This window comes from Grampus griseus (genome assembly GCF_964374135.1).
Source record: "Grampus griseus genome assembly, chromosome: 9".
Lineage (NCBI taxonomy): Eukaryota > Metazoa > Chordata > Mammalia > Artiodactyla > Delphinidae > Grampus > Grampus griseus.
The window spans coordinates 17,923,524-17,947,163 of record NC_139003.1 but is presented as its reverse complement, the minus strand read 5'-3'; the positions used below and the strand labels follow the sequence as shown (position 1 = coordinate 17,947,163).

The 23,640-nt window shown below is 40.4% G+C and overlaps 1 protein-coding gene across 10 annotated transcripts in view; it reads left to right on the top strand.

Annotated features, from left to right (window-relative positions):
• Positions 1-23,640, top strand: part of CALD1 (caldesmon 1) — a 181,035-nt gene that overhangs the window by 145,397 nt on the left and 11,998 nt on the right. For 7 of the 10 annotated variants that reach the window (XM_082661733.1, XM_082661730.1, XM_082661736.1 and 4 more), the window contains 6 exons: positions 3,206-3,614; positions 10,797-10,939; positions 14,963-15,221; positions 17,781-17,921; positions 22,509-22,552; positions 22,651-22,732. In XM_082661733.1, the coding sequence (XP_082517859.1) occupies positions 3,206-3,614; positions 10,797-10,939; positions 14,963-15,221; positions 17,781-17,921; positions 22,509-22,552; positions 22,651-22,732 (1,078 nt within the window). Of the gene's footprint in view, positions 1-3,205; positions 4,233-5,519; positions 5,598-10,796; positions 10,940-14,962; positions 15,222-17,780; positions 17,922-22,508; positions 22,553-22,650; positions 22,733-23,640 lie in introns of all 10 variants that reach the window. The other 3 variants (XM_082661737.1, XM_082661739.1, XM_082661731.1) reach the window with 2 other exon arrangements.

Below are 23,640 nucleotides of genomic sequence, written 5' to 3'. Positions count from 1 at the left end.
TTTTATTTACTAAAAATCGTGGGTTATATGCTTAAATAAGGAAAACTATTTACCTTCATTCTTTAGGGTATTGTTATCTGTTTTGAACTGAAGATGTATTCGTTTAATAGTCCTCTGTACCTACCAGTAGCAGATAATACTTGAATTTTAGAAGTAGGCATGAATTGCAAATGTCTTACTTTTCCTGATATACACCCTAAACCAGTATCCTTTGATCTCTACAATATTCAACAAGGTGCAGAATCCTGTTTAATTTAATGTAATTATTCAAACAAGCTCATGAGTTTAGTACTACATTTTTTCCTATACCAGTCCTGGTAGAAATCAGGAAAGTCGAGAATACTTAATAAGTTCAACTTTTTCAAAAGGGGCCTTTACAAGTTCACACATACAAGGTCACACAGTGCATTACGCTAATAGTTAGTATATATCATTTATATGCCCCGAAGGTATAGAAAAGATGGGGAGGGGGAATGGAGAAAAAAATAATTTTATTTTTAAATTGTGGACTGGTTAAATATAATGCAGTCACCATGTAAGACCTTTTGTGTGGCTTTGGTTTTAGATTCTTTCATTTTGTGTGTGGTGGGAGGGCACTGTATTTGATAATCCCCTTCATTCAATCTGTGTAGAAAATTCTGAAGGGAAAGAGTTCTGGCCTCTTTAACGTGAATTTGAGTGGGTACACAGAGGGTTTCTGAAGGCAGTAGTGAACATGCTGGCAGGCAGGATGATTCAATCAGGAAGCTTCTTGGTTAGGTGGAAAAACAGACTTTGTCCCTCGGTAAGGAGCTCCTGATTAGGGAGAGAGTATAGCAAAGAGGTTCTCTGGGGTTCACTACCTGGCTTTGAATCCCAGCTTGACCCTTTCTTCACTAACTGTATTTCTTCAGTCCAATGGAAGTAAAAATCATACCTTTCTTTTAGGAATGTTGTTAAATTTAAATGAGATGATAATACCTGTAAAATGCACAGTGCTTGCGCATAGTAATTTTGACCATTATTAGGAAGATGGTAGCAGAGTCTTACAGATCAGGGCTACATAGGCTTCACTGCCTTTTCTATTTCTGAGTTGAAGGGGATGGGAAAGAAAGAGTTTAATAATGACATTTTAAGGCCTTTTGTGAATCTGGTTATTAGTCAGTAATCAACAATGCCTTAAGAAATTACTAGTGCCTATAGTTTTCTAGCTTTTAAAATCTTGCTTCTACTTGTGTTTCTCTTCTTTTTTCACATTGTACTATTATTAGTTATTTCATGCATTGATTGAGTACAAAATTCCTTTTTTTAGCAGCGCGTATTCAGATCTGATAACATATGATTTACCTCTGACATACTAATTAGCCCCAAGAAGAGTAAGTATTCTTGGGGCTAAACAACTGACTGGTACTCAACTTCTCCTGTTGATTGCTGTCCTGATTTATAAATAGCAAAGAAAGGTTCAGTAGAGTCTGTTGTTTCTTAACTCGAGTTCTTTAAGCCAGCTAGCATTGTGGAATTTGGGGTACCTCTTAAAAATTATTTGAATTCAGTTGATCCAAATGCCTTATGTATATAGATTTTCCCCCTTAAATCCTAAACTATTTGCATTTTCAGAGAAATTTAATCCTTATGTGTCTAATTCATGGAGACAGTGTCTTACAACAACAGCTGAGGCCAAGAAAGTTTAGAATCTAGCCTTTAGTCTGCCATTTCTTGTTGTTAAATGTGAAATATGTTTTTCCAAAATTAAGTGAACTTGAACTTCAAAAGGGCCGAGATTGGTATGAACCATGAAATTTGATGGAGTTTCTAAACATTGCAAGACATGTTCTTCCAACTCTGGTCACAGCCCTAGTATCACATGACTGGCTGTTTCCTGCAGTGAAGACCAACACCCCTGGCATGGGCAGTGTCCAGCATCCTGCAATAGTGAGCACAGTGGTGGACGTGCTACAGTTTGGATTTTAGAGATTTTTTCTTTTTTTATAAACATCAAATTTAACTGTCCTTTGGTCTACTGCAGAAAAGAAGGGCAAGAGCCCCTTTATTCATGGAAATCTTGACAAAGAATGGAGATGGTATATTTATTAGTTAGGGCAACATCAGCTGCTTTAACAATGAGTCCCCAAATTTTAGTAGTTTGATGCAGTAACGCATACTAGTCCAGCGTGGGTATTTCTGACTGGTAGAACTGGTTCCCTATCTTCTTTCCTCCTGTGACTCTGTCAGCTTCAGGGCCTTTGGAGTCCTCTGATCTAGCCAGTAGGCAGAGATAGAAAGGGAAGAGAAGGTACCTCTGCTTCTTGCTTGTCCTGGTCTGGACATCGCACTTCTGCTCACATTTCATTGGGATTATTGGTCACGGGGCCCCACCTAGGTGCGAGGAAGAGGGGAGGGTGGGAAATATAATCCTTGACAGGCAATCACTTCCCTGCGACTAAGGAAAGAGGAGCATAAGTTGTGGTGGACAGTTAGATGTCTCCACCAGGGGGGTCACTGGCCTGAGTATAGCATCTCCACACTATAACGTACACTCCCATACTCTCAAAGTGTTTAGTGTTCCAGCAATCCAGATCAGGAATTCCAGATGACTTGGCAACACGTGGGGACACTACTTGATACAAGAGGAATTTGTTTCTTCAGTTTGCTTCTTGACTTAGTTTGAGTTCCCTGAAAGTCAGATTCTGAAACAAAGATTTGAGCACAGTTTACTTGTAACATGATCCCAGGAAAAAATGGTAGCGGTGTGGGGAAGTGAGACAGAGAAGGGAAGGCAACCCAATAAAGGTTTCACTACCCAGCAAGGTAATTACCAAGGTAATTTACCAAGCAAATTACCACTGTGGGTATCAGGAGCTTAATTCCACCAGGGAACTCTAAGATCCACTGTGGTACAGGCACCTCAGCGCTATCTGATACCACAGGTGAGGGGAGCTGAGGTATTTACACATTAATGCTCATCAATTGTTGCTTGAGGCAAAATGCCCAGGTGGCATTAATACTCAGAGCACTTCTAGTATGCAGAATAGATTCCCCATGGCCAGACAGAGACCATGGGCAAAGATTTGCATATGCTGCCTATTGAAAGCCAGGCAGGAATGTACTAATATGGGGTTGTATATGGGGAGATGTATATATCTGCATGTTCCCATGTGGCACAGCACATGAGTCCAGCTGACTGATTAATCAGCAAGCTGCCCTTGCTGTTGTTTCTGTTGTCCAGTGTGCCCGACGAGGAGGTCAAGACGACCACCACAGACACTCAGGTGGAGGCCGACGATGAGGCTGCACTCCTGGAGCGCCTGGCCCGGCGGGAGGAAAGACGCCAGAAACGCCTCCAGGAAGCACTGGAGCGCCAAAAGGATTCTGACCCAACAATAGCAGATGCAAGTTTGTTGCTACCCAGCAGAAGAATGCAAAACAACACAGCAGAAAATGAAATGGCAGAGAAGGAAGAAAAAAGCGAAAGTCGCCGGGAAAGATACGAGATAGAGGAAACAGAAACAGTCACCAAGTCCCACCAGAAGAATGATTGGATGGATGCTGAAGAGAAAAAGGAAGAAGAAAAAGAAAAGGAGGAAGAAGAAGAGGAAGAGGAGAAGCCAAAGCAAGGGAGCATTGAAGAAAATCAGGTAGAGGTGGTGGCAGAAGAGAAAGCAGCAGAAACCCAGGAGGAAACAGTAATGTCATTGAAAAATGGGCAGATCGGTACAGATGAGCCTAAGACAGAAGAGGAGAGGGAAAAAGGCTCACATGAGATTCCCCATAATGAAAAGATGGAACAGGAAGCAAGGGAAAGAGCTGAGGCAGAAAGGGCCAGGTTGGAAGCAGAAGAAAGAGAGAGAATTAAAATCGAGCAAGAACAAAAAATAGCAGAGGAGAAAGCGAGAAAGGAAGCAGAAGAAAAAGCAGCTGCACAAGAGAGAGAAAGACAGGAGGCAAAGGAGAGGGAAAGGATTAAGGAGGAGGAGAGAAGGGCAGCAGAGGAGAGGCAGAGGGCAAAGGAGAGGGAAAGGATTAAGGAGGAGGAGAGAAGGGCAGCAGAGGAGAGGCAGAGGGCAAAGGCAGAGGAAGAAGAGAGAGCTAAGATAGAAGAGCAAAAACGTAAGCAGCAACTAGAAGAGAAAAAAAGGGAAATGCAAGAGAAAAAGATAAAAGGGGAAAAGGTAGAGGAGAAAACAGAAGGGAAGTGGGTCAATGAAAAGAAAGTACAAGAAGATAAACTTCAGACAGCTGTCCAAAAGAAACAGGTACAGTAAACATTTTGCACCAAATGTGTGATGCCTGCAACTTACGAGAAATGGAATGCACATCAAATTTGGGACTGAGCCCACATTCCTACAGCCCCACGTGCTTGATCATTTGGCAAGCTGCTCATTTTTTTAGGTCACAGCAATGTGCAAGCATAAAGCAATCAATTGATAGCTAACTATTCCACCAATCAAATTTACTGGTACAACCAGAGAAAAGTGAATTGCTCTGTGCTTGGTTGCTATGAATACCAGAAAAAATGAATTAACCCAAAGATGACAAATGTGGTGGTGCTGCATTGACTTATGATTCTGCACTGCATCTAAACTTATTCCTTTTTAACAACTTATCTCTATGCACAGGTCTACATGAGGCAGGGGGACCATAACTCCTCACTTTATCTGTGTGTTTGGCATTTAATAAAATATGCTAAAAGTTGGGGTGGGAAACTGACATGATGAATCATGGTCAGAAATATCATCTTAAGGAGGCAAAATAACCCCCTTGGAATTAACTGATAATAAGGGAGGGAAAGGAGGCAGTTTGGACCTTTTATAAGTGTCAAAACCCTGATTTGCCATCATGTAGACCTGAGCTTAATGTAAACTTGCAGAAAGCCATTCATCTGGGGTAGCATCAACTTAAAACTGACTGGCAATTAAGAGCACACATTTTGCGTCTTTTACCATCTGGGTGACACAAATTTATGTAGCACAAGGAAGTGTGGAAATAGGGGGTGGGGGAATATTTGTAAGCTAAGAAATATTTTTTCATCTGTCTGCAAGGCTGCATTAAGAGCACTATACCTAACCACCACCACCGTACCACCACCATCTACCCCGCAAAAAAAAAAGAAAAAGAAAAAAGAAATGCTTGTGTATCCACCTTTCCATAGAGAACTCTCTATCGCTAAGTCTGCCTTGCACTGCAGTTGTCTTTCACTCCTGCTTCTTACAAGGGGCTCATAAACACAGCTTCCATTGAGATGATCAGGAACAAGATGCACCAGACCACACACAAGATTTGTCCACACTTACTAGATGCACCACATCACGCTAGATTTCAGTGAGCACGATGGCAGGCTCATGAGAAAAGATTCTGCGGGGAGGAAACTATCCCACGTTGCTGTTTAGAACCACTGGCACGGGGGGGAATGTGAGCACTGGGACAGCCAAAGAGAAGTCACTTCACACCACATGCAGAGTGACCTGAGCACCCTCTCACTCTTGTAAGCTAGCAAGGGCTTCTTTTAAATGAGTGACCTTACCATTCTTGAAAATAAAAAGGAAGAAGAAAGGGGGGCTAAAATGCAAGCTAAAAGAGGAAAGTCCCAAGAAGACAAGCCTACCTTCAAAAAAGAAGAGGTAAATATCATTGAGAAAGAACCTAGCCATAAAGCAACAGAGAGCAGTGTTCCACGACATTTCAGGTCTGATGAAAATTGTAACCTCTAATCCAGTGTTTTTCAAGCCATGACTCATGATCCATTGAATGGTGAAATCAACCTAAAGCATCCCAAAATTAGCTAAATGTGTCAATCTGCATTTTTAAAATGAAATAGATAGAAAATATCAGACGGCATCATGGCCAGTAAGTATTTCACTGTGATATAAATTGTCCTTATTTACTGTGGGTCACAGTCAGAAAGCTTGAAAAACACTCCTCTGATCAATCTTACCCACTTTCTACTCTCTCAAGTGCTATTTTGTTTTCCTTGAGCCATCCTACTTTTGTTTCAATCATGAAATATTTCCAACTGGCTTTGATTAATGATTTAACTTTTCAAAGGAAAAATACTCCCACACATCTCAGTAAAAAATTTGATGAACTGAAGATGATATTTGGTTTTCAAAAGAAAAGTTTGGCACAATGTTCTGCATTGCATTTCTGAGGCACACACAGGAGCTGGTGCCAGGGTGTTTGACTGTAGGTAAGTAAACAAGTCAGTGGACCAGAGCTGCAGAGAGAATGTCATTATGCCCCCGACATAATTAAAATGCTACATCAGAAAGCCTGACCTTGCTTTAACCATCATGCTTATGTCAGTTCCAAGCAATCCTAAAAACTGTGACAGTATTTAACAAGTTCAAAGTACTTAAACATGGTAAAATTAAAGTATCAAAGGTAAAAAGACTTGAATTACTCTGCCTGTGGGACTGAATTGTAGCTATTGAGCTCCAACTCAAACGGACTCCTGCTGCATTTCTCTGCCCATTATGGCATAGAGTAAGACACAGAAAAATCCATATTTAGCAAATAGATGAGATTAAGCAGGGGGATGGTTATTTTCTTAAACTTTTTTTCCTAACATTCATGTAAAAAGTAAGAACTCCTAGTTCATGTTATGTTTATTTTGTTTACGGTATGTGTTCCTCCCTGTTTCTAATAGAACTTGTGGTGGCTTGGGAGTGAAAACTGAATGTGAACACTGCCCAGTTAAAAGCAGGAGAAAGAGTAAATACTAATAACTAGAAAATTGAATTTGGCTCTAATGAAGCAGCTAAAGAAATTGTTAAACGTGTTGGGAACCATAGTTCTCATTTTGTAACAGAAGAACACCTACAAATTCATCTCCAAAAAATGAAAATTACCTTGGGACTAAACTCAAACAGAAATATCCCACATGGGTTCATCTCTAAAGCTAGTGTTTTGTGGGGAGTATCTTTCAGTCCAGAAGGAAGAGGGCATGAAATCATAATTCAGGGATTAAGTTTATGTGGAGCAGGAGAGGCTGAATAACTGTTTGAATTCATCCTGATTTAACTCAGTTCACCAAGACGTGATTTGTTTTTAATGACCAAGGCATTCTGTGTTCATGTATTATGTCCGTGAGCTAGAAGGGGCTCATCAGCAATCATCCAATCATCCTTTTGCCTCTTTTCAGATAAGGCCCCAGTTCAATAATGGCCATGGTATGATGATTTCAGACCTGCCTCTTTCCCTGTTTGCCCTCCAGCACATTCCAGTGTCCCAAAACTTGGCCTCTTTTTGACGCGAGGACAGATTAGCTCCTCAACCCAAGCTTAAAAAAATCTGCTATTCCTGTTTTAACATTGCATACATAAATTACTAGTTGAAGGACTAGATTTTCCCCCTCTCCAGCTATTTGTGTAGTTGCTTCATGTAGATAACTTTAAATCATATTTTACATGATTTAGCCATTTTAAACGCCCTCCTCCATCCCTGCCCCGCATCCCACCTTTTTGTTCCCCCCCCTCAAAAAAAGTCTTTCTTTTGAATTCAAGGAGCTACGTAGGATAGGTAAACACAAACGTCAGGTGAGCAACATTTCCAGAACTCACTCCAATACCTTACAAAAAACCTTCTTTCTCCCACTGCAGTTTAACTCTTTGTGGTGATGGATCGCTGGTGACCAGCAACCTGGAAACCTAATTTAGCTTTTTCTCTTCCCCAACTATAAAATGCCTCCTTTTAATTTAAAAAAAAAATTTTTATTGAAGTATAGTCGAAGTGCAGTGTTGTGTTAATTTCTGCTGTACAGCAAAGTGATTCAGTTATGCATATATATACATTCTTTTTTTTTGATATTCTTTTCCAGTTTATCATAGGATACTGAATATAGTTCCCTGTGCTATAAAATGCCTCCTTTTAGTTCTTGACCCCAGAGCTCTTTTTTTGTTCTGCCCTCTAATAGGAAAACAGTTCCCAGCAGAGCTATTCATATAACATTGAAACTGATATTAATATCACGTAGGCCAAAGCCTCTGACTAAACATCAGTGTGCATGCTGATCACCTGGGAGCTTGTGAAACACAGACTCTGACTCAGTGGATCTGGGTAGAGCCTCAGCTCCCTGGTGAAATCCATGCTGTCCATGGACCAGTAGCAAGCAGCAAGGATATATATCCATGGGGTAGACGTTGGACTTGGAAAAGGAACTGAGGCTTCTGAATCTAGCAAAAGTATATTCAACTTAGTCTGAAAAACTGTAACTTGCAACAGTTCTTATCACTATTCTGGAATCAAATGATGCAAAGCGATACAGCACAGAGACTGGCGTCTCGGTCCTTTCCGACTTGCTCACAACCTTCTGAGTGTCTCTCTGGCACAAGGGCATGTCACTGGAATTCCAACCCCACACACATACACCCATGTGTTATCCCACTGAATATCCCAGATACCCATAGTGTTATCCCAATGATCACATTTGACCAGAGCCTTTCATATGAGCATGCTGGTGTTATCTGTGTAGGAAGCACTTTAGCTCCTTCAGGATATGTAACCCCGTATTAATCCATCAGCACAGATTCTCTTCACGGTAACATTTTGATCTAGAGGCTCTAATGCTTTTCCGAGTGGGCTCAGAATATCCCATTAGCTTAGATTGAATTTGCTATAGAATCCAACCCACTGTGCTTCTTAAAGTGTTATGGAATTACTTTATTCATTTCCCGGAAAGAAAAAATAATTTGCAGTCAGCATCATTATCATTATTTCATTGGGAATTTTTCTAAGAAAGTCTTCCAAAGAGAATATAAGCATACCATCTACCATAACTTTGCCAATAAAGGCAGAGCTTGAAAAAAAGGGATTTTTCTTCTGTTAGACATGTATTGTTTTACAAATCTATTTTATACACATCTTTGGATGGTAAATTAGGTAGTACATTTTGGGAGGTATCTGGGAAATATCTCAGACTCCAAGATAGGAGAAACCAGTTAAAGGGAATTTCTCTCTGTATAGTGCTCCACAAACTATGAGATTTGACTCACAATTTCTTTCAAGGGTTCCCTGAAATGGGACCCCCTCACCCTTAAACGTGTATCCCCAGATACTTCTTAACCAGGATATAAACTCCAGTCCATAGTTTCTGGAACTATACCCAACAAGGTAGGTCAAAATGAGAAGAGACTTTGCTTGCTCCCGCCTGCCCAATGAATACTGATTTACCATCAGGCAAGGATAGTCACCAAGGAGCCTTATTAAAGCTGTAGGACAGACTAGGAGCTTCCTTCTCTTCTCTGTCGCCTCTCAGGACAAATCTGGAGCCAAGAGGGAAATGACAGGATGAAAGATTAGGAAGGGATCGTCTAGTGCACCCCCCTCTTTTTATGTACATGGAGCCAGCATTCCAGAAAAGCTAGGTGACTTAAAGCAACAGCTAGTTTGTTGACAGCAATAGAACTAAAACTCGCATTACAAAGCTCTCAGAGAGAATGGCAAAATAACAGCCCCCCTCTTCAGCATGTCCAAGGGATGTCCTAGATAAATGCCCCTCGGAGAAAGATTAAAGTCTTAACTGATTAGGGCAACATGGTAGTGAATAGTCCATCGATAGTAATTTAATCAAATAATACTCAACAAAGGCAGTCAGGCAAAGGACTACCGAAGGTTCATCAGTAAATAGCAAAAAAAGGTCCTCTGCTTAGTAAAACATGCACTTTGGCGGGGGTTAGGTATCTGAACTATAACAGCTGCGAAGAGGTGAGTGATGAGGTAAGGGGAGACCATCCTGGGCAGTCCCTGAAGCCCTGAGTTCTTACGCCCAAACCCTCCTCCTTAGGTTTCTTTATAATGTTAGTGCTTTGTCACTGTTTGTCTTGAAATGAGAAATAATGAGCCTCACCTGTTTTCACACTCATTTTTTAAGAATGGGAGAGATGATAAAGTAATTTGAACTCCTTTACCCCCCCCCCAAAGCTATGTAAATTCAGTATACTTTGAAATAATCTGTCTCACTTACTGTGAGGAACTTGTAACACAAAACCCACAAAAAAAAAATTAAAGCTAACACCTGCTCTCCATGTCTCACCTTCCTCTGTCTTCCACAACAATCATAAAGCCACTTCCAGAGACTAAATTATTACCTTCAATGGAAGTCAAAGTCAACCCTGGAATTTTTCCTGTTCCATTCTATCTTTGGTGGTTGAGATGACTACAAACATGGCCCCACAGGTCTCTGAGTCATCCCGCTAAAAGTAGGGTTATTATGTCTTCTATCCTGGGGACCCTAGTTATTCATTTGATTAAAATATTTAATCAAAAATATTTGATTAAAATAAAATCAAATTCATTTGATTAAAATTCATTTGATTAAAATGTCTTCCTCTGACACCTGCCAAAATTGGCTTGACAGATCTGGCTCAGTAGGTTTCTTATTCCCTCCTCAACACATCTGTGTCCTTCTCAAAGAAGTGCCCTTCATCCAAGCAACCTGGCCATTCTCCCATCAAGGCCACACTAATAATTGCTCCTCCCAGTGGGAACTGAACACAACCACTCTTATGTGGAGTTCCCAGAACACAATAGTTTCTAAATGGTAACACCTCCACTACTTTCGAAAATAAAACCTCAGTGCAATAAGGGATGATCCTGACCTCCTAAAATTGTGGTCAAGGTCATTGCTCAGAGGCTAGAGGACCACAGCTTATGCTCTAAGAATTTCCTCTGATTCCAGCTCTACCACATCATTCTCCAGTAGTTTGTTTTACTTCTGAGTTTTCTGGCTTCCTAACGATGTTGGGTCTTATTTGGTGATACCAACCAAAACCTAATTAAGATTATTATCATTATGTTTCTTCCTGATATGTACCGTTGGTTAGATCAAAGATGAGAAGACTAAAAGGGACAAAGAAAGCAAAGAAGTTAAGAGCTTCTTGGATGGAAAGAAGGGATTTACAGAAATGAAGTCGCAGAATGGAGAATTCATGACCCACAAACTTAAACACACTGAGAATACTTTCAGGTAAGAAGTTGTGGCTAGTTAACAGTGACTGTGTTCATATGTGAAAAAATAATAGTAATAATCAGTCTCCCTACCCTGTGCTTCCAGACAGAAATGTGCTAACAGGCAACCTACTTTTGTTGTGAGGTCATTGGCCATTGTCTTACAGATACTCAGTCAGCCGGTCTGGCTATCAGTCACTAACAGGAGACCAGCAGGCATTGCTCAGACAAGGTTTGATCTGCTTTTCCCATTATTTGGCAAGGCAGATCATGCTTGGCAGCCATGTTTTTGTTCACTGATCTAATATGTTCATGTAAGATCAGTTTATTAGAAAACATGACTGGAGTTGTCATTGACTCATTCTCTGTATGGTCCACCCAACTTCCTAAGAGACCCTTCTCAGTACCATTTTAAAGAATGTATTTTCTAAAGATTGTAAATAAATTGCTGCATAAAACTTAGATTTCCCTGTGGCCAAATACTTTGGAAACATTGGGTTAAACTAAATGAGTCAGCTCTCTTTACCACTTTGAGAGCCCTTGCTGTTAATTTGCCTTGGGAATCTCTCAGAGGGAGGAAGAGGGCATGCAACTAATGCTCCAGTTTTGGGAAACCCTCTTGCAGAGCTTCAGCTTCCCCTCCTTATCCCCTCCCCCATTACGGCGATTGATTTTAGGACAGATAGACAAGTATATGCAGGCAAATCCTCACTTCTAGGTACGTTGACTATGGAGGGCCCCCCATCAGCTTTGTAGAAGGACTCAAGTTGCAGAAGCCTGCCGTGGACACCTGGCTACCTAACTCTCTGTGCCCCATTCCTACACACACACTCCCTCCAACCGCTAGTGCCAAATTCCAATCTCTGTTACGTCCCTGGCTGCTGTGCCAGGTGTTCTGGAAAAGTCTTGGGTCCCCGTAACATGGATTCCCATGGGGCTGTTCTTTGGCAGCCGCCTTGCCTGTAGACCCTGTTTTCCGGAACACTTCAAAGAAGAAAGTTCCCAGTAGGTATTGTATGGAAGTCAGACTGTTCCTTACACCAAAGCCTGTGTAACATCCAGAAGCAGACGGAACTACTAAGGATGGACATTTCCAGCCGCTCTAAGATGTTATGTAAATATAGTTGTTCCCAAACAATTTTTCTACACAAAAATTTGAGCAGAAACCTAGTCACAATTATCCAAAAGAGAGCCGAAAGCACATGGAAGAAAAGGTGTGTATTCAAAGACTAAATAAAGTGTGAAGGAGTGAGAAGCGTAGAACCTATAGATGTTTCTTGGGATTGGCAAGAAAGTAGATGTAAAAATGAAGTTTATTAGCAACTCATAGAAAATCTAGAAATCAGGTTTGATTCAGGCTGATAAGCTGAGTGCAGAGCTTGCTGAAGTGCCAGTAGTTTAATGTGTTAAAGCCCTAGAACAGTGTCAGGTTCATAAAAAGCATTCAAAGAATATTACCTAATAATATTAGTGTTTAATTACTTGATAGTTTAAAACATGTGTTGTAGATAAGAGTACAATTTTGTTAAGAGAAATAACATTTAAAAAAATCTGTCAGTAGAAAGAAGTTTGGTTAACAATCGGCAAACTTGTCAACCAGCTTCAGTCAAAGCTCAAATTAATAATTAACATGCCCATCGTTTGAAAATCCAGATAACGGGGTAACTCAAAGAGAGGAGTCACAAGGGATGGCAACAGATTAAGCAGTGAGAACCCGTAAATGGGACTCTTGCTTTAATTTTTCTATGTCTGGGCAGAAAAAAAATGAAACAAGCTGCCACCATATTGTTAGTTTTTGTTTAGCTGCCAACATACCTTAGTTTTAGTTTCAGCTAGAAGTTGACGCTGATAGAAGCAGAGACGCCTCATTTTGCTCCATATAGTAATAAGGTGAGGAGCCAGGAAGGGAGTAAGAGCTTCTGTTTACCTTAGCTTAGTGCCTAATAGTCTAACTGAAAACAAGCTGTGTTCACGGTGAAAGGTCTGATGTTCATCTCAACTTTCACCTAGCGAAGCCAAGGATAGAGGAAAGAACCTTCTGGAAGAAATTTCCATATTGGTGCTACCCTAATGCTGAGGGCATGCCTGCATGTCTGAGCAGAGGTGATGTGGACAGAACTCTTGTTCCTGTTTTGAGCATAGCTCCTTTCGTTGGATTTAATTACTGTTCCCTTTGATAGACCCGTTTTCTTATAGCTAAATTGTTTTCTCTAAAACGTGACATGAAAAATCTCAATTCAAGGAGCAAGTTAAGTACCCATCACCCAAGGAAACCACCAGTAACATTTTTTCCAGATGCTCTCTATGTATATACATTCAAAACACACACACATATACATATAGTATGTATATGTGTATATAATTATAAATCTCTATTTTAAAGTGATTCTTGCTTTGTGCACAGCAATGTATCTTAGCTAGCCTTCTGTACCAGTGAATATAAGCCTACAGTTAATGTTAGAGTGTCCCACTGGGTGGATGGGTCATGATTTATTTAACCAGTCCCTAATGATGGGCATTTGAATGCCCAATATAAAGACTGAGTGACACCTAGTGGAATCCAGAGAAGTTTCTCTAGGCATGTGTTTTTCAGTCCTACCAAACACTAACACGATGAACACAGAGAGTAAACTCATCTCTGAAGATGGAGAGACTTTAACTGAAAGGGGAGAGTTCCTCTCTGGAGTCACAGGCCTATGGGCCTTTAAGACTGAAAAAGCAATACCAAGTTTTAAGGGACGCTCTAACCTTGAATGAGTTAAAAATAAAAGTTCATCTTTAACCATCAAGAACGTAGCACAATATTTTTTTAACTTTTTAACCTCAACTTCTAGTAAGAAATTTTACATCATAACCCATTACACATCTACATATATATTTATAACTGAAACAAGCACATCAAGAAATGATCTTGGGCTTCCCTGGTGGCGCAGTGGTTGAGAGTCCGCCTGCCGATGCAGGGGACACAGGTTCGTGCCCCGGTCCGGGAAAATCCCACATGCCGCGGAGCGGCTGGGCCCGTGAGCCATGGCCGCTGAGCCTGTTCCTCCGGAGCCTGTGCTCCGCAACGGGAGAGGCCACGACAGTGAGAGGCCCGCGTACCGCAAAAAAAAAAGAAAAGAAAAAAAAGAAATGGTCTTTTCCCTTGTTCCATGCAATGCCCTCTGATGTTTTCTAGTTCATTTTTTAAAGGCTAATTACAGTCCACTAAATAGATTTTCCAAGCTGCAGCTTGACAAGCATAGTCCTAAAGGACATAGTTTATTCAGAGCTACCTCATTATTTTAAAAGCATGAGACGTACAGATAAGATCAATATTGGTAACTGTGTAATCTTGAACTCATTTTCTGTTTTATTCTTCTTGCTTCATAGCTAGAAACACTGTGCCATTCTCTACATGGAATAAATGATACTAGACCGTAGTAATTCATCTGTTACAAAAGCATCAGAAATGGGCTATCTATGGTCAGATACAGTTAAGAATGCCCTCACTACTTGTTAATGAGTATTTAAACAAGATTTCTTCTTTTTGTGGCTGAATGATATTCCATTGTATGTATTTTTACCACGTTTTCTTTATACATTCATCCATCAATGGACACTTGGGTTGTTTCCATACCTTGGCTACTGTAAATTACGCTGCACGACCATGGGGGTGCATGTATCTTTTTGAGTCACTGTTTTTATTTTCTTTGAATAAATACCCAGAAGTGGAATTGCTGGGTCATATGGCAGTTCTACTTTTAGTTTTTTGAGGAGCCTCCACAGTGGCGGCATCAATTTACAATCCCACCAACAGTGCCTATTTGCCCCCATCGTACAGTCAAGGAAACCCAGGGTAAGTGGCAGAGCAGGGACTCAAATTCAGACCTGGAGATTCCAGGTGGACCCCAACTTACCCCTCGGACAGGTGGGAGGATCCACTGTCCAGTGAGGGCAGTGGAGATTTCGGTGTGGGATGCAAAGCCTGCAGACCGACATCCCCTCCCTAAGGCGGGAGGAGGGGAGCTGGAAGGCAGACGTGTGTCCAACTCCTTTGCAGCCGCCCTGGAGGGAGGGCCAGCGAGGCCAAGGAGGCTGAAGGTGCTTCCCAAGTGGAAGCCGGCAAGCGGCTGGAGGAGCTGCGCCGCCGCCGCGGGGAAACTGAAAGCGAGGAGTTCGAGAAGCTCAAGCAGAAGCAGCAGGAGGCGGCCTTGGAGCTGGAGGAGCTGAAGAAGAAGAGGGAGGAGCGAAGGAAGGTCCTGGAGGAGGAGGGGCAGAGGAGGAAGCAGGAGGAAGCCGAGCGGAGAGTCAGAGAGGAGGTAAGGCGGGTGCGGCGTGGCCCGTCAGGGGTCTTACGTTACCCGAGCCCCTGAGGATGTGTCTCTGGTGACCCTTCCAGCCCTGGAAATAGTTTCTTCCCAGGTGAACTGCTGCTGCTCTTTTGAACATGAATTCTTACAAATACATTTGAAGATTAATCAGCTTGCTGTGTGCTAGGCATGGTTCTAAAACTTTTATCCACATTAGTTTATGCAATTCTAAGAACTCTCTGATATGGGTCGTCTTCTCATCCCCATTTCACAGATCAGGAAACTGAGGCACAGAGAGGTTTTTGTAATTTTCCCCAGGTCCCACTTGTCTTAATCCATGACCCTGTAATGTCCGTCAATAAAGAACAGTTAGCAGAGAAGGATGAAAAAGTCTGCAGATTGGTTACAAGAACCGAGTCACATGATCATGATAGTTGTTTTTTGATATTTGAAGAGGTTTTATAGAGAAGATTCTCAAAAATAGCTTTTGGGGTGTTTTAAGTGGAAGAGTCAGTAACTAGATTTTCACAGGCAGTGACAGTATTGTTCGTTACTGTATACCCAGGACCCAGCCCAGTGCCAGGCATGTAGCAGCAACCCCGTAATTATGAACAGATGAATTTGTTCCATCTTTTTAAACAGAACTGAAAACAGATAAAGTTACAAGAAGGCAAATTTTGAAAACTGAACAAGTGCTTAACCAACTACTGTAAGCATTGCTACAGTTTACAAGGTGCATTTTTTCCTTTCATCCTGAGGTACATTATTCTCATTTTATAGACAAAGAAGTGGGAATCAAATAGTTTGAGTAACCTGTGTGAAGTTACTTGACTAAAAAGTGATAGAATTGGTACTGAGACCCAGCTTCTCCAACTCAGCCTAGAGCTTTTCCCACAAATCTTTGGAGATAGTGATCTCCCATCATTAAAAAATATGTAAAAAGACTTTAGATGACTTTCCGACGTGGATCCTATACAAACATTCCCTGAACTGTGCAAAGTTTGGATAAATTATTTCAAGGTCTCTTTCAACTCCAGCTCTAAATGAGCCAATGATCTTTGGTTAGGAAGTAATTGGGATGATAGAGCTTTAGAATCAGACACTCTGCCACTGGCAAGCTGGGACCTTAGGAGAGTCACTGGACTACTCTGAGACCTCTTTTCCTTAACTGTGAAATATCTACTTTCAGGATTGTGGCGATGATTAAATCATGGTATTCACGGTGCCTTGTACATAATAGGCACTCAGGAAGTCATAGTTATCATTATTGTTATTATTATTATCTAGAGGAGCAGAATCTCAATGAAAGCAGAAGAGAAACGTGAACTCTGAGAAGTGGATTGGACCTAGGAGATGATTCGGTCTAACCTCCCACCAAGCACAGGTGTCTTAGTTCTGGCTGCTGTAACAGCCATAGACTGGGTGGCTGATAAGCAATAGAAATTTATTTCTCATAGTTGTGAGGCTAGGAATCCAAGATCAAAGTCCAGCACATTCTCTGTCTAGTGAGACCTCGCTTCCCAGTTCCCAGACGGCAGTCTTCTCACTGTGTCCTCACAGAGCAGAAGGGGTAAGAGAGCTCCCTGGGGCCTCTTTCGCAAGGGCACTATCCATTCATAAAGGTCACTCTCATGATCTAATCACCTCCCCAAAGCCCCACCTCCTAATACCATCACTTTGGGGGGCTAGGATTTCAACATATGGATTTTGGGGGGACACAAATATTCAGTCCACAACACACAGGATCTTTCTGCAACATCCTCTGAGAGATGAACATCCGGTCCCTGCTTGAGAACATCCAGTTTGAAAACTACAAAGACTACATAAATCTCTCAAAAAATTGTTCATAGAGTTTATGCAGCTTGATGAGAAGGCAGGGGAGAGTATTTTAGGCCAGGAGTGAAGGCACAGAGGGGTTAATGAGACAGATTGTAAACATCTGTGATTTCACCACTAGGGTGCAATATCTACACCATTTCAGGTTTGTCAAACCATCTAAAATAATCTACTCAGCTGAGGTGTGGACAACCATGAAATCGTCTCTTGTACAATTTAGTAAATATAGTAACATACATTTATATAACTTTGCACATAAATCATCTCATTTGTCTTTGCAACTCTCCTAGGAAGCAGGCGGAAGGGATACTTTACATGCACAAAGTGGAAGGTCAGTCCTAGATGACTTGACAGGATGATGATGACAATGATGATGGTCATTCTGAGCACTAGTCTAAGCATTTTACATGGGCTTTCTCATTTAGTCCTTGTTGAAGCCCTAGTCAGTGGATATTATTATTACCCCATTTTACAGATGAGGAAACCTAGGCACAGAGCAGGTAAGTAACATGGCCAAGGTCACACAGTTGAGAAGGGGCAGCCCAGAGTGCTTGTCGACAGTTAGACTCACAAGCTCAGGCTTAACCTCTGGTGCCACCCTTGAGGAAGGGATAGCATCCTTTCTAGAACCTGGGTCTTTTTCCTCTGGGACTATGCTTTCCCCTACAGCACTCTTTCCTTTTGGCTTGAAGCTGATCTTGACGTCCTTGTTATTTGTTCTTTCTCTCTTAGGAAGAGAAGAGGAGGCTAAAGGAAGAGATTGAAAGGCGAAGGGCAGAAGCTGCTGAGAAACGCCAAAAGATGCCAGAAGATGGCTTATCAGATGACAAGAAGCCCTTCAAGTGTTTCACTCCTAAAGGTTCATCTCTCAAGGTACTTTTTCCCCAGAAAACCTTCTTATAATATGTCTATTAAAATATAATAGAAATGTGATTTTAGCCCCTGGTTTAGTTATTGATTATTCAAAGTTTTGCTTCATTTATCTTTTTGCTTCTTCTTTCAGCAATTTCACAGCTTCTTTTTGTTTTCAAGATATGGAAAGGAGAGAAATAAAGTGGAGAAATTTTTGTCTGTTGTTTATTAGATCTTTGGTATACATTAAAAAGACCTTTGGTGATTATCTCTGGATCTCACTGACCCACGCCCTCCACATGCCTTATTACTTTGAGCAAATAAAAATGGAAACATTTAAACTTTATAAAGTGGGCAAATATATTTTAAAGGTTTAAGCTGCTTTTCATGCTAATGTTCATTTTTTTCCCTTGTCATTATTAAGAGCAGCACAACTGGAAATGGTACATGTCAAATTTTAAAGCTGTTATCATGGGAGGAGATGAAATGTGACTCGGATAGGCTCCTTTGCCAGGATGAGTTTGGTCCGACTACTGCCTTCATAGAGCACAATTCCTAGTGACTTGGAAGTGCTGCTGAAAGAAAAGAGAATGAGCAGGAAGGAGCCGACTCAGGGAGATGATGGGATGGTTGCCATGGAGGAACAAGAACGCACACTCAAATACACGTTTTTGCTTATACAGTTAGCGTGTTTTGAGTACCTGACACAGTGAAAATACTCAACAAGTATTTATTGAATGAATGCATGAATGAATGAATCTTCAGGGATTGGAACTTTGAGCAGTTTTTATTTTATCCTCATTTTCCATCAACCTAGCTAGGTTACAAAGCACTGACAACAGGTAAAGCCAGTATAGAATCATAGCCAGGCTCCAGCTGGTTAATGTGTGCATGTGTGTATCTGTCATTGTGTGTGAGGTCTAATGTCCACACTAACATGATCAAAAGCCAGTTACTTACGTTTTACAGTTATTACCTGTTTCACATGAAAAACAGTACGTTTTATCCCTAGATAACTTCACTTAGTCTTTAGAATGGTCTGGGTCCCAGTCCACCATAGTTCTAACTCCTCCCAAATAAACTCCTTATACTTGAACCCTCGTCTTAAGAGCGGCTTCAGGGGGGATCCAAACTAAACCACAGGGGCATTTTCTTATTTAATGTTTGATATTTATAACAAATCTAATGTGCGCTATGTGCTGTGAAGGCGAGAAGCACAAAGCGAGGTCACTGCCCCTAGGGCACTAATATAATTGACTGCCTCAGGAGAATTCAAGAATTACAAAGGTAATGAAGTGCAGACGACCAGCTCAGTGAGGTCTCTAAGTGGGGCACAAGGAGGAGAGAGAGGCTTTGTTGAGTAGGTGAGCCTCATGTATGGATCTGAAATTTGAATTTCGTAAAATCTTCCTATGTCACAAAATATTCTTTTGACTTTTTTCCAACCATTTAACAATGGAAAATGTTCTTAGCTTTTGGGTGGGTGGAGGACATGGGCCAGTGGACCATAGTTTGCATGCACCTACTGTAGGAGAAAGAGCTGAAAGGCAAACCCTGCTCAGTGCAGACCGTCTCTGTGCAGGCACCAGGTGCCTCCTCAGTCAGGGTCCTTGTATTCCTGGCTCATCAATAATTAAAGAAAACCATGTTCTCTCTCCTTCAACCTTCCGTCAAATGCCACTCAAGCTAAGCTTTCCTTGAACTGTCTTGGGAACATGAGGAAAGTAGTAGTCAGTAGTAGGAGGATGGATGCAACCCATCCTCCTCCAAACATCTCTCTACCTAGTTTCCAACTTAACTTCTCTAGTGTTTCCATCAACCAGACTCCTGGGTTCCCAGAAAGCTTTTGTCTACTCACTCTGGTAGAGAGGCACGTGTGAGCAATCAAAGTTGATATGTAAAAAAGAAAAAACACATTTTTAATTTCTGTGTAACAGAGACATGGTTTCAAGAACAGGCAGTCTAGTGCTTTTCTCCATAGTATGTGCCTTGAAGAACCTGCTGTGGTTCTTGTTTTAGAACTTAATTTCATGTCCTACAATTGAATTCCTGCAACTATTGATACTCTTGGCCCTGCAACTTTTATAAATGGTCACAAGCTAACATTGTCAAGTGCCAGTGGGAGGAGAAACATTTGCTATTTGACCTCAAGATATCATCAACTGATGTATTTTGTTCATTTCTCATGACTTATATTCCTTGTCTCAGAAGCTCAGAACCTGGTTACTCATAGTTAAATTATGCTAGCAGTGAATGATTTTTCTTACATAAGACATGCAAAGAATAAGCTTTAAGTAAATTAAATTTAGAATTTTGTTTTTATTATTATTGTTTTCATATACTGATGGTGGAAGGAGTGTGGAGTAAGGAGAGCGCCAGTTTGCTGAAATGTGTGGGGTTTTCCCTTGAGTTTTACGGGGACAACACTGCCACCTCTTGGTCTTCAGAAGAACCAATTTCCCCCTTTAAACTCCTTACGCAGGAGATTTAATTTACAAATTTAGTACAAATTGTTACATTACCCAGAGTCACTAAGGGCAGGAATTTTCCAACAAGAGTACATCAGCAATGGATGGTAAATCCTGATATAATGTGATAATGAAGTCAAGCTATATTGAATATTGTAGATACAAAAGGAGAAGGTAGGGTCTGAGAGCCTCTGTAGTGTGAATAAATGTGATGGCCAAGGTTAAGAAGATGATCCCCGAGTCAGAACGATGCTAGAGGTGCTACAAAGAGCAAGTCTCATCTCTGCCTCCCCTCTCCACCGGCCTTTCCCCACGCTGAATTGTTCTCCATTATTCAGTCCCACCACTCTACATGCCTCTTGGTTCCCCAAATCTTTGTATATGTGTTTGTTCTGCTAGAAATGTCCTCTCCCCTCTAACTCATGCACTCCCACCCTCACTTTCATGAACTCATTTATAAAGCTGTGTAAACTATAAACTACAAATCTCAGCTCAAATACCAGAACATCTGAAAAGCCTTCTCGAACTCCCCCATTTTCTTATCTTTAATATGGTACCTACCACTGAATTTAAAATTTTTCATTTATGTGTTCTACTAGTCTCCCCTACTGACTCCTTAAATAATTGGAACGCTGTCTCATACATCGTTGGGTGTTCAACTTTATATAATAGTACTCACATATAATTTATTGGTTGGTTGGTTGTTTGACTGACAGGTTGACACGGTTAAATCAGAATGGATAGATGGGTGAATAATATTAAAGGTGCCAGTGCATTGCATGGTTCTAATGTGTTTTACCTCATTCAACTGGGAACTTTTTCTCCAGAAATGCACTTCTAAGTTTATGTTAAAATCAGAAAAATAAGATTTAAGACCCTTTACATCTCATAAACTCAGGGATACCTATAGCATTCTTTTGCATAAAGTTTTATGTTTAATGAGTTTGATTTTATCTTTGTAAGAAATCATTGGAAAGGATGAAGTGCTTAACTAACATCTTTAAAAGTATTATTCGACTGATATTAGGAGTGAAACATGTTTTCCAAAAAGCTTAAGGGTATTTATTAATAATCCATGAGTCCCAGGCCAACAGTCCAGAAAAAGCCATGACATCTTAAAGATTGTAGGGGACGGTCAACCACACCAGCCTAGGGTAACTGTAGCCTAGTAGATTCCTTGGCTGCCCTGAACAGGGCAGAAAATGGACCTGTGTGCTTTGCACATGCAGTCATATGCAAAGAAGCTGTTACTATTTGCTGATGATAGGTGATGCGTGGCAGAGGATATTTCTAGCCTGGAGTTGGGTATCATGAGGAGTCAACAGATGTTTGCTGACTTATAAAGAACATCTGGATTTGAGTGATGCAGTTTCAGTAAAATATAATGTTTGATTTAGCAGCTTTAGTTGTAGCAAAATTTCTGGCTTTTAAAAAAAGAATTTATTAAAAATGACTAAACTGCCCATTGGTGTATATCCATAGCGGTTTCTCTGGGCTTATTTCCTTATTTCCCACTTGGACTAATAGGGCCTTCATGAGAGGCCTCAGCATTCCTGATGAGCTGTGCCCCAGTTTCACTCATCCCCACCCCCATCTCCTATATTCAGGGCAAATTAAGTTCAGCAATCGGTTTGACAGCTGTCAAATTAGAAAATCAGGCTAAGCAGTAAGTGAATAGTTCACAGTTCCTGGTTGTCTTTCTTATATATATAAATATCAAATTGTTACGTTGTATACCTAAAACTAGTGTAATGTAATATGTCATTTATACCTCAATAAAAAATAATGGAAAAAAATTTAAAGTACATCAGAAAGCAAAAAAAAAAATTGTTTTAGTCTTGGAATGTAATTATTTTGCCCTTGACTTATATTATTTCAGAGGCATTTTAATTCCACTTTGTCTCCAGAACTTCACATTTCTCTATTTTCTTCCAGTCCTACCTTCGTCTCCCAAACCTCATTATCAAATACCTTGTACGTAGTTTTCCTCTCTAGCAGAGGTGCTGTGCACAGCACCCTCATACTCTTTGACACTCGTTGGTACTTTTATTCCCCGTGTTCAGGGAAGATAGTAGTATGGGCTGAGAAACACTTTATAAACTGAAAATATTAACTGGTTTTATTTTTTTCCAATTCCTAGATAGAAGAGCGAGCAGAATTTTTGAATAAATCTGTGCAGAAAAGGTAATATCGTTGATTGTTGAATTGAGAACCATCAGCCATTATATGTATGGAAAAATTCTCTCATTTTTATGTATGTATGTGTGTGTTTATTTACTTAGCAGTGGTGTTAAACCAACTCATCAAGCAGCAGTAGTCTCCAAGATTGACAGCAGACTGGAGCAATACACCAGTGCAATTGAGGTGAGAGATGTCCTCAGAGTTATGGTCAAACAAATCAACTCTGATTATATAAATAATCATAGAAACACTTAGGACAATAATCAAGTCCAGTGGTGTTAGAATGTTAATGATGTTTTATAACTAGTTAGAGAGAAAACAATAATAAATACACATTATAGAAGAGTTTTAAATAAATTATTGTTTACTACTTTCCACCTGTATTCTTTAGTGAAGGTGTTACTTTTTTTAATGAATGAGTTTATTGTTATTTAAATATATTATTTATGTGTTCACAAGTATATCTTCAATATTCTTAATTCCTTATAAAAGGCGTTCCCATATATAGTTTTAAACAGGCCCCTTACAACCATGATTAGTCCTCTTTTATCTATAAGAACTTTTATTATCAAATAAATTGGTAGTATAAGTTAATATAAAGATGATAGCCAGCTGGAATTTAATGAATTTCAAATGGATTGTTTTATATATGAAGGATCATAGTTTTATGCTTCTGTCTAATCCAACATTTTTTCCGCCCAGTTGACCTAGGGGTGTTACTCTATTCAGAAATAATGTACTATATTTCCAAGTACCAAAACACTAAGAGGGTAGGGTGCCATTGATCAAGATGTGATCCTGGTTTTTTTCTCCTTTGTGTAGACTTTAGTCAGTGGTTTTAGTTGCCTGCTCTGAAGTAATTGGATCAGTTTCATTTGATTTCTCCTCTCCTTTGTACTGCAGAGTGGAGATACCTATAAAATAGTTCATAACAAATGATAAGAGGGAATAAGAAAGAGAGAGGTCTGGATGATTTATCAAGTGAATAATCAAGTCTTAACATTCAAGAGGAGATTTTCAGAAGATTAAATGGCCGCTAAATTATAAGACAAATTGCAGATAGTTATTTTCTGTGGTTGAATTGATCACAG